The sequence below is a fragment of the Cinclus cinclus genome, chromosome 32 (genome assembly GCF_963662255.1).
Source record: "Cinclus cinclus chromosome 32, bCinCin1.1, whole genome shotgun sequence".
NCBI classification, from domain to species: Eukaryota; Metazoa; Chordata; class Aves; order Passeriformes; family Cinclidae; genus Cinclus; species Cinclus cinclus.
Genome location: NC_085077.1, coordinates 1,174,281 through 1,184,915, shown reverse-complemented (window position 1 = coordinate 1,184,915; position 10,635 = coordinate 1,174,281). Strand labels below are relative to the sequence as shown.

General features: G+C 39.3%; 1 protein-coding gene across 4 annotated transcripts in view; it reads left to right on the top strand.

The window, feature by feature from the left end:
* The first annotated feature begins 175 nt into the window (after nucleotides 1-175).
* ATP13A1 (ATPase 13A1) overlaps nucleotides 176-10,635 on the top strand; it is a 28,949-nt gene continuing 18,489 nt past the window's right edge. Inside the window, exons 1-7 of one of the 4 annotated variants that reach the window (XR_009934086.1) lie at nucleotides 402-1,976; nucleotides 3,743-3,863; nucleotides 5,556-5,713; nucleotides 7,026-7,198; nucleotides 7,996-8,106; nucleotides 8,784-8,909; nucleotides 9,691-9,799. Coding sequence is in view for 3 of the 4 variants with exons in the window: in XM_062511839.1 (XP_062367823.1) it covers nucleotides 5,680-5,713; nucleotides 7,026-7,198; nucleotides 7,996-8,106; nucleotides 8,784-8,909; nucleotides 9,691-9,799 (553 nt within the window). In the remaining variant the exon portion in view is untranslated. Of the gene's footprint in view, nucleotides 350-401; nucleotides 1,977-3,742; nucleotides 3,864-4,804; nucleotides 5,714-7,025; nucleotides 7,199-7,995; nucleotides 8,107-8,783; nucleotides 8,910-9,690; nucleotides 9,800-10,635 lie in introns of those variants that run through there. The other 3 variants (XM_062511839.1, XM_062511840.1, XM_062511841.1) reach the window with 3 other exon arrangements.

Below are 10,635 nucleotides of genomic sequence, written 5' to 3'. Positions count from 1 at the left end.
CCCATTTTCATCCCATTCTCACCCCTTTTCCCCCCGTTTTTCCCCATTTTCATCCCATTCTCACCCCTTTTCCCCCCGTTTTTCCCCATTTTCATCCCATTCTCACCCCTTTTTTCCCCGTTTTTTCCCATTTTCGTTCCGTTTTTCCCGGTTTTTTCCCATTTTCATCCCATTCTCACCCCGTTTTTTCCCCGTTTTTCCTTTCCCCAGGCACTCAGGACCCCCGCAGGAACCAGTACCGCCTGTTCCTGGAGTGTGCTCTCATCCTGACGTCCGTGGTGCCCCCGGAGCTGCCCATCGAGCTCTCCCTGGCTGTCAACACCCTCCCTCATCGCCCTGGCCAAGCTCTGTGAGCATCCCTGCAATTCCCGGGATTTTGGGCAATTTGGGGATTTTTTGGGGATTTTTGGTGATTTTTTGGGATTTTTTTGGGGATTTTTCGAGCATTTTTTCGTGATTTTTCAAGGTTTTTTTGGGATTTTTTTGGGATTTTTCGAGGATTTTTTGGTGATTTTTTGGTGATTTTTCAAGAATTTTTTGGGGATTTTTTGGGATTTTTTTGGGGATTTTTCGAGGATTTTTGGGGATTTTTCGAGGATTTTTTTGGGGATTTTTTGGTGATTTTTTGGGGATTTTTTTAGGGATATTCGGTGATTTTTCGAGCATTTTTTGAGGATTTTTCGAGGATTTTTTGGGATTTTTTCGAGGATTTTTTGAGGATTTTTTTAGGGATATTCGGTGATTTTTCGAGGATTTTTTGAGGATTTTTCGAGTATTTTTTGGGGTTTTTTCGAGCATTTTTTGGGGATTTTTCGAGGATTTTTTGGGATTTTTTGGTGATTTTTCGAGGATTTTTTGGGGATTTTTGGGACGTTTTTAGGGCATCGAGCTCTCCCTGGCTGTCAACACCTCCCTCATCGCCTGGCCAAGCTCTGTGAGCATCCCTGCAATTCCCAGGATTTTGGGCAATTTGGGGATTTTTTGGGGATTTTTTGGTGATTTTTTGGGATTTTTTTGGGGATTTTTCGAGCATTTTTTCGTGATTTTTCAAGGTTTTTTTGGGATTTTTTTGGGATTTTTCGAGGATTTTTTGGTGATTTTTTGGTGATTTTTCAAGAATTTTTTGGGATTTTTTGGGATTTTTTTGGGGATTTTTCGAGGATTTTTTGGGGATTTTTCGAGGATTTTTTTGGGGATTTTTTGGTGATTTTTTGGGGATTTTTTTAGGGATATTCGGTGATTTTTCGAGCATTTTTTGAGGATTTTTCGAGTATTTTTTGGGGTTTTTTCGAGCATTTTTTGGGGATTTTTCGAGGATTTTTTGGGATTTTTTGGTGATTTTTCGAGGATTTTTTGGGGATTTTTGGGACGTTTTTAGGGCATCGAGCTCTCCCTGGCTGTCAACACCTCCCTCATCGCCCTGGCCAAGCTCTGTGAGCATCCCTGCAATTCCCAGGATTTTGGGCAATTTGGGGATTTTTTGGGGATTTTTCGGTGATTTTTTGGGATTTTTTTGGGGATTTTTCGAGCATTTTTTCGTGATTTTTCAAGGTTTTTTTGGGATTTTTTGGGGATTTTTCGAGGATTTTTTGGTGATTTTTTGGTGATTTTTCAAGAATTTTTTGGGGATTTTTTGGGATTTTTTTGGGGATTTTTCGAGCATTTTTTCGTGATTTTTCGAGGATTTTTTGGGGATTTTTCGAGGATTTTTTGGGGATTTTTTGGTGATTTTTCGATAATTTTTGGGGGATTTTTTGAGGATTTTTTAGGGATATTCGGTGATTTTTCGAGCATTTTTTGAGGATTTTTCGAGTATTTTTTGGGATTTTTTCAAGGATTTTTTGGGGATTTTTCGGTGATTTTTCCAGGAATTTTTGATGATTTTTCGAGGATTTTTTGGGGATTTTTGGGACGTTTTTAGGGCATCGAGCTCTCCCTGGCTGTCAACACCTCCCTCATCGCCCTGGCCAAGCTCTGTGAGCATCCCTGCAATTCCCGGGATTTTGGGCAATTTGGGGGATTTTTTGGGGATTTTTGGGGATTTTTTGGGGAATTTTTGGGGATTTTTTCGAGGATTTTTTGGTGATTTTTTGAGAATTTTTTGGGGATTTTTTGTTGATTTTTTTTGGTGATTTTTTGATGATTTTTCGAGAATTTTTTGGGGATTTTTCGAGGATTTTTTGGGATTTTTCGAGAATTCTTTGGGGATTTTTCGAGGATTTTTTGGGATTTTTTTGGGGATTTTTCGAGCATTTTTTCGTGATTTTTCGAGGATTTTTTGGGGATTTTTCGAGATTTTTTGGGGATTTTTTGGTGATTTTTCGAGGATTTTTGGGGATTTTTCGAGCATTTTTTGATGATTTTTTGAGGATTTTTTGGGGATTTTTCAAGCATTTTCTGGGGACATTTCGAGAATTTTTTGGGATTTTTTAGGGATTTTTTGCCGATTTTTTGAGGATTTTTTGGGGATTTTTTTTATTTTTTGGGGATTTTTTGAGGATTTTCTGGGGATTTTCTGGGGATTTTTTGTGATTTGTCGAGGATTTTTTCTTGAATTTTTTTGAGGATTTTTTGGGGTTTTTTTTTTTATTTTTTTGGGATTTTTTGAGGATTTTGTGGGGGTTTTTTGGGGATTTTTTGTGATTTGTCGAGGATTTTTTGGGGATATTTCGAGGATTTTTTGGGATTTTTTAGGGATTTTTCGAGGATTTTTTGGGGATTTTTTTGGGATTTTTTGGGGATTTTTCGAGCATTTTTTGAGGATTTTTTGGGGATTTTTCGAGCATTTTCTGGGGATATTTCGAGGATTTTTTGGGATTTTTTAGGGATTTTTCGAGGATTTTTTGGGGATTTTTTTGGGATTTTTTGGGGATTTTTCGAGCATTTTTTGAGGATTTTTTGGGGATTTTTCGAGCATTTTCTGGGCATATTTCGAGGATTTTTTGGGATTTTTTGGGGATTTTTCGAGGATTTTTTGGGGATTTTTTTGGGATTTTTTTGGGGATTTTTCGAGGATTTTTTGAGGATTTTTTTTGGGATTTTTCGAGCATTTTCTGGGCATATTTCGAGGATTTTTTGTGATTTTTTAGGGATTTTTCGAGGATTTTTTGGGGATTTTTTTGGGATTTTTTGGGGATTTTTCGAGGATTTTTTGAGGATTTTTTTTGGGATTTTTCGAGCATTTTCTGGGCATATTTCGAGGATTTTTTGGGATTTTTTGGGGATTTTTCGAGGATTTTTTGGGGATTTTTTGGGGATTTTTCGGGGATTTTTTGGGGATTTTTTGGGGATTTTTCGAGGATTTTTTGGGAGGATTTTCAGTCAATTTTTAAGACATTTTTTTGGCTTTTTGACGAATTCTTAGATGATTTTTGACTTTTTTCATCCCTTTCTCCGTACATCGTTATTTATTTCTCTTTTGGATTTCCCTGAAAACCCCCATTGACGTTTCACCATTTTGGAATATTTTAATTATTTTAATAATTTTCCCCCAATTCCTACGACCTTTAGAGCGACCACATAATTCTCCAAAACCCTCCAAATTCTTAATTAACCCTTAAAAAAAAATATATTAAAAAAAATTAATAAAAATCCCCATTTTCGCTTTCCGAACCCTGATTTTTTTCCGTGTAAAATTCGGATTTTTGCTGCAGAAAAATCTCTTTTTTTTTTTATTTTTTTTTTCCTCTTATTTTTTTTTTTTTCTCATTTTATTTTTTTTTTTTTTATTTTCTTTTTTTAGATGTTTATTGCACGGAACCGTTCAGGATTCCTTTTGCAGGGAAAGTTCAGGTTTGCTGCTTTGACAAAACCGGAACCTTGACCAGCGACCACCTCGTGGTCAGGGGGGTGGCAGGACTCAGGTGGGTTCTGATCCTAAAAAAGAAAAAAAAATTTCTAAAAGTTGCTAAAAAAATAAAATTAAATTAAATTAAGATTAAAATGGAATGAAATAAAATAAAATAAAATGAAAATGAAATAAAATAAAATGAAAATAAAATAAAATGAAATAAAGTAAAAATAAAATGAAATAAAATGAAATAAAATAAAATAAGTGAAATAAAATAAAAATGAAATAAAATGAAATAAAATAAAATAAAATTTAAAAAATGGAATAAAAAAAAGAAATAAAATGAAATGAAATAAAATGAAATAAAATTAAAATTAAAATAAAATAAAATAAAATAAAAATGAAATAAAATTAAAATAAAATAAAATAAAAATGAAATAAGATTAAAATAAAATAAAATGAAATAAAATAAAATAAAATAAAATAAAATGAAATAAAATAAAATGAAATAAAATAAAATGAAATAAAATAAAAAAATGGAATAAAAAAATGAAATAAAATAAAATGAAATAAAATGAAATAAAATAAAATAAAAATAAAATAAAATTAAAATAAAATAAAGTGAAATAAAATAAAATGAAATAAAATAAAATAAAATAAAAATGAAATAAAATGAAATAAAATAAAATAAAATAAAATTAAAATTAAATAAAATGAAGTTAAATAAAATAAAATGAAATAAAATAAAATAAAATAAAATAAAATAAAATAAAATTAAAACAAAAAAATTCCCCAAAGGGGAAAATCCAGGCAAGGAGTGAAAATGGGAAATAATGGGGATTTTTGGGGGGTTTAAATGGGATTTTTGGGGGGTTTTAAATTGAATTTTTGGGGGTTTTTTAATGGGATTTTTGGGGGGGTTAAATGGGATTTTTGGGGGGCTAAATGGGATTTTTGGGGGTTTTTTAAATGGGATTTTAGGGGGTTTTTAAATGGGAATTTTGTTGGTTTCAATGGTATTTTTGGGGTGTTAAATGGGATTTTGGGGGTGTTAAATGGGATTTTTGGGGGTTTCAATGGGATTTTTCAGGGCTTTTTAATGGGATTTTTAGGTATTTAAGTGGGATTTTTGTGGGGATTTTGTGGAATTTTTTGTGGGGATTTTGTGGAATTTTTTGTGGGGATTTTGTGGAATTTTTATGGGGATTTTGTGAAATTTTGTGGCAAATTTTTGTGTGGATTTTGTGGAATTTTTGTGGGGATTTTGTGAAATTTTCTGGAATTTTTCTGTGGGGATTTTATGATTCTTGGGTGGGATTTTTTTTTTTGGACGGATCTTGTGGAATTCAGTGGAGATTTTCAGGAGGAATTTCCGGGTATTTTGTGGAATTTTTGGTGAGGATTTTTATGGGGCTTTTATTGAGGGAACTCGTGGAGCTTCCGTGAGGAGTTTTAGGACGAACTTTGCAGGATTTTTTTTTTTTTTTTTTTTGGGTGGGAATTTCATGGGATTTTATGACAATTTTGTTGAGGACTTCCCAGCATTTTTAATATGATTTCAATACAATTTTACAACGCTTTAAATTGAATTTCACAACGCATTTTTTTTTTTTTACCGTTCTCCGTGAAATTTTGACTGTTTCGCTCGTTTTTTGGGGTTTTTTTTTTGTTTGTTTTTTTTTTTTTTTTCCTTCCCCACCTCGATTTCTCACGAACTCGCAAAATACATCGGGGACGATCCAAAAATTCCCAAATTTTCCCTCAGGGAAGGCAAGGAAGTGCTGCCAGTGTCAGAAATTCCTGTGGAAACTCACAGAGCCATCGCCTGCTGCCATTCCCTGGTGCAGCTCGAGGATGGGACAATCGTGGGAGATCCTTTGGAAAAAGCCATGTTGACAGCTGTGGACTGGACACTGACCAAAGGTAAATCCCAAATTTATTTTTTTCTTTTTTTTTTGGAATTTTTCTTGGAATTTTGAGGCGTTTTCGGGTGGTAAAAGCTGGGGAAAAAAAAAAAAAAAAAAAAAGGCGTAAAAACGGTGGAAAACGTCACGAAATCGGAGGATAAAAATCTCAAAGGATCGTTGGTTTTTTGGTTTTGTTTTGTTTTTTTTTTAAAGAAAATGTCGTAAAATCGGTTTTGTACAGAAAATCTCACAAAATGGTTCTATAGAAATGCAATAAAATCATCCCAGAATCCTCAAGATAAAATTCAGCAAATTCCTCGCAAAGTCCCCGTAGAAAATTCCGTGAAATTTTTCTGTAAAAATGCCCCAAAATTCCCGGAAATAATTACTGAAAGTTTTCTCAAAAATCTGTCATAAAATTCCCACAGAATCTTCACAAAATCCCCATAGAAAAATCCCACAAAATCTTTAGAAAATCCCACAAAATCCCCATAAAAAATCCCACAAAATCTTTACAAAATCCCACAAAATCTTCACAAAATCCCCACAAAATCTTTACAAAATCCCACAAAATCTTCACAAAATCCCCACAAAATCTTTACAAAATCCCACAAAATCTTTACAAAATCCCACAAAATCTTTAGAAAATCCCACAAAATCTTCACAAAATCCCCACAAAATCTTTACAAAATCCCCACAAAATCTTCACAAAATCCCCACAAAATCTTTAGAAAATCCCACAAAATCTTCACAAAATCCCCACAAAATCTTTACAAAATCCCCCAAAATCTTCACAAAATCCCACAAAATCTTTACAAAATCCCCATAGAAAATCCCACAGAACCCCCCACAGAAAATCCCCCAAAATCATTCTACAAAACTCCCCCAAAATCCCCACCAAAAAATCCCAGAAAATCCTCACAAAATTCCCCCAAAATCCCCATTAAATATCTCACGAAATTCTCAGAAAAATCCCCCAAAACCTTTCTACAAAAATCCCCACCAAAAAACAAAAAAAACCCACAAAAACGTCACAAAACCCCCCTAAAACCCTCACTGAAAAATTCCTCAAAAATCCCCCAAAATCCTCACAATAAATCTCCCATGAATTCCATTTTTAATCATCCGGAATTCTGCTGAAATTCCTTTTAATTCCACCTAAATCATTCAAAACTCCATTTTGAATGATTCAAAATTCGCTTTATTCTCCCCAAATCCCACCCGAATCCCCCTCAAACCACCCCCAATCCCTCTTTTCCCCCTCATTCCCGATTCCTTTTCCCTCCCAGCACCTCCTTTCAGGATTTCCTGATTTCCTTTGTTTCCAGATGAGAAAGTTTTCCCGAGGAGTCTAAAAACTCCGGGAATGAGAATTCACCAGCGCTTTCATTTCTCCAGTGCCCTGAAGAGAATGGCGGTGCTGGCTTCCTTGGAAAATGCCTCTGGAGAAATCCGATACCTGGCGGCCGTCAAGGGCGCTCCCGAGACCCTGCACGCCATGGTGAGGGGCAAAATTCCAGGAAAAAAAGGAGGGAAAATGGGAATTTGGGAATGGCGGGAGCTCAAAATGGCTGGTCTGCCGTGAGGGGAAGAACAGGCCCAGAGTCCGCAGTGAAGGGAAAACCAGGCCCAGAGCCTGTGGTGAGGGTGAATTCCAAGGAAAAATAAGGATTTGGGAATGGTGGGAATGCTCCTAAGACCCTGTAGGCCATGGTGAGGGGGAAAATTCCAGGAAAAAAAGGAGGGAAAATGGGAATTTGGGAATGGCAGGAGCTCAAAATGGCTGCTCTGCCGTGAGGGGAAGAACAGGCCCAGAGCCTGTGGTAAGGGGAAATTCCAAGGAAAAATGGGGTCAGAACTTGGGGTGAGGGAAATTCTAGGAAAAAATAAGGATTTGGGAATGGTGGGACTCTCCAGAGTCTGTGTTGAGGGAGAATTTCAGGGAAATTCCAGGGTAAAAATGGGATCTGGGGATGCCGGGGGGCCAAAATGGCTGCCCAGGCCTTGTGGTGATGACAAATTCCCGGGAAAAATGAGAATCTGGGAATGTTCCCAAAGCCTGTGGTGAGCGGAAATTCCAGGGAAATGTGGGAATTTGGGAATGCTGGGAGATCAGGGAGATGGAAATGGCCGGGGTGTGTGAATTCCAATGGAATTATCCCAAATTCCACCCAGTTCCTCCCAAATCCCTGCCTCCATTTCCCTTCAAATCTCATTTTTCCCAGTTTTCCACCAAAACCCTTTGGAATTCCCTCGGATTCATCACTCATGGAATATTTTCCGGGTTTTTCCTCCCAGTTATCCCAGTGTCCCAGCAACTACCACGAGATCCATCGGGAATTCTCCTACGAGGGCGCGCGGGTCCTGGCCCTGGGCTACAAGGAGCTGGGAGCCCTGAGCCACCAGCAGGTGAAAAAAATGGGATAAATCCTGGAATTCCAGAACTGGGAAGTGCTAGGAGAGAGATTGGGTAAAGGAGAGGTTTTTTTGGGGGTGGAATTTGGGGTTTTGGGGGAAGTTTTTCCAGGAAATTCCCATCCCTGATCCTCTTCAGAACATCGCAAAGGAATTTTTCCAAGGAAATTCCCAACCCCAGCTATGCCAGAGCTCCTTTAGAGCATCCCAAAGGAATTTTTCCAAGCAAATTCCTATTCCTAAGCCCCTTCAGAGCATCCCGAAGGAATTTTTCGAGGAAAATTCCCACTCCAGAGCATCCCAAAGGAATTTTTCCAAGGAAATTCCCACTCCAGAGCATCCCAAAGGAATTTTTCCAAGGGAATTCCCACTCCAGAGCATCCCAAAGGAATTTTTCCAAGGGAATTCCCACTCCAGAGCATCCCAAAGGAATTTTTCCAAGGGAATTCCCATTCCCAGCTATCCCAGAGCTCCTTCAGAGCATCCCAAAGGAATTTTTCCAAGGAAAATTCCATTAATTTTGGGAATTTGAGATCACTCCAAGCTTTTAGCAGCGCTAAACTCATTCCAGGGATGCTCCAAATCCCAGGAATCAGCGATGAGAGGAGGGGTTTGACTTTTTAAGGAATTTGGGAATTCTGAATCCGGGATTTTTTTTTCCATGGAAAAAGGTGCGGGAGATGAAGAGGGAATCCCTGGAATGTGACCTGAGATTTGTGGGGTTCATCGTGGTCTCCTCCCCCCTCAAAGCCGATTCCAAGGCCGTGATCCGAGAGATCCAGAGCGCTTCCCACCGCGTGAGGAATCCCGGGAATTGCGGGAATTCCCGGATTTTGGGGGGGGGGGGGCGGGGAGGGGGAACGGGGGGGAATTGTCACGGGGTGGGAGGGGAAAATGGGAATTTGCAGGCTGAAAAATGAGGAAATTCCAGGTTGAAAATGGGGAAATTCCAGGTTGAAAATGAGGAAATTCCAGGTTGAAAATGAGGAAATTCCAGGCTGAAAATGGGGAAATTCCAGGCTGAAAATGGGGAAATTCCAGGGTGAAAAAGCGGAAATTCCAGGCTGAAAATGGGGAAATTCCAGGCTGAAAATGGGGAAATTCCAGGGTGAAAAAGGGGAAATTCCAGGTTGAAAATGGGGAAATTCCAGGTTGAAAATGGGGAAATTCCAGGGAGAAAAAGGGGAAATTCCAGGTTGAAAATGGGGAAATTCCAGGTTGAAAATGAGGAAATTCCAAGTGGAAATTCCAGGCTGAAAATGGGGAAATTCCAAGTGGAAATTCCAGGCTGAAAATGGGAGAATTCCAGGTGGGAAATAGGGAAAATCCCCGACTGAAAACTGGGAAATTTCAGTCTAAAAACCAGGACAATTTCAAGTGAAAAAATGAGGTAAATCCAAGGAAAATTCCAGGTGGAAACCTGAGAAATCCGAGGCTGAAAATCGGGAAAATTCCAAAAACCTTTTGAATTTGAGACCATTCCGGACCCCTTTGCCGCTCCTGGGTGAGGGGCAATTCCAAGGGGTAAATTTTGGCTGGAATTTTTCTGGGAATTGCCCGAAATTCCCAAAATTCCAGGTGGTGATGATCACGGGGGACAGCCCGCTGACCGCCTGCCACGTGGCACGGGAGCTGCACTTCCTGCAGAAAGAGAAAATCCTGATCCTGCAGCCCCCGGAGCGCCACGGTACCGGGAATTTTGGGAATTATGGGATGGGGAATGGTGGGAATTACAGCGGGATTGGGAATGGTGGGATCGATGGGATTGGGAATGGGAGCTGCACTTCCTGCAGAAAGAGAAAATCCTGATCCTGCAGCCCCCGGAGCGCCACGGTACCGGGAATTTTGGGAATTATGGGATGGGGAATGGTACAGCGGGATTGGGAATGGTGGGAATTACAGTGGGATTGGGAATGGTGGGAATTACAGTGGGATTGGGAATGGGAGCTGCACTTCCTGCAGAAAGAGAAAATCCTGATCCTGCAGCCCCCGGAGCGCCCCGGTACCGGGAATTTTGGGAATTACGGGATGGGGAATGGTACAGCGGGATTGGGAATGGTGGGAATTACAGCGGGATTGGGAATGGTGGGAATTACAGCGGGATTGGGAATGGGAGCTGCACTTCCTGCAGAAAGAGAAAATCCTGATCCTGCAGCCCCCGGAGCGCCCCGGTACCGGGAATTTTGGGAATTACGGGATGGGGAATGGTACAGCGGGATTGGGAATGGTGGGAATTACAGTGGGATTGGGAATGGTGGGAATTACAGTGGGATTGGGAATGGGAGCTGCACTTCCTGCAGAAAGAGAAAATCCTGATCCTGCAGCCCCCGGAGCGCCCCGGTACCGGGAATTTTGGGAATTATGGGATGGGGAATGGTGGGAATTACAGCGGGATTGGGAATGGTGGGAATTACAGTGGGATTGGGAATGGTGGGGTCAGTGGGATTGGGAATAGTGGGAATTACAGCGGGATTGGGAATGGTGGGATCGGTGGGATTGGGAATGGTGGGATCAGTGGGATTG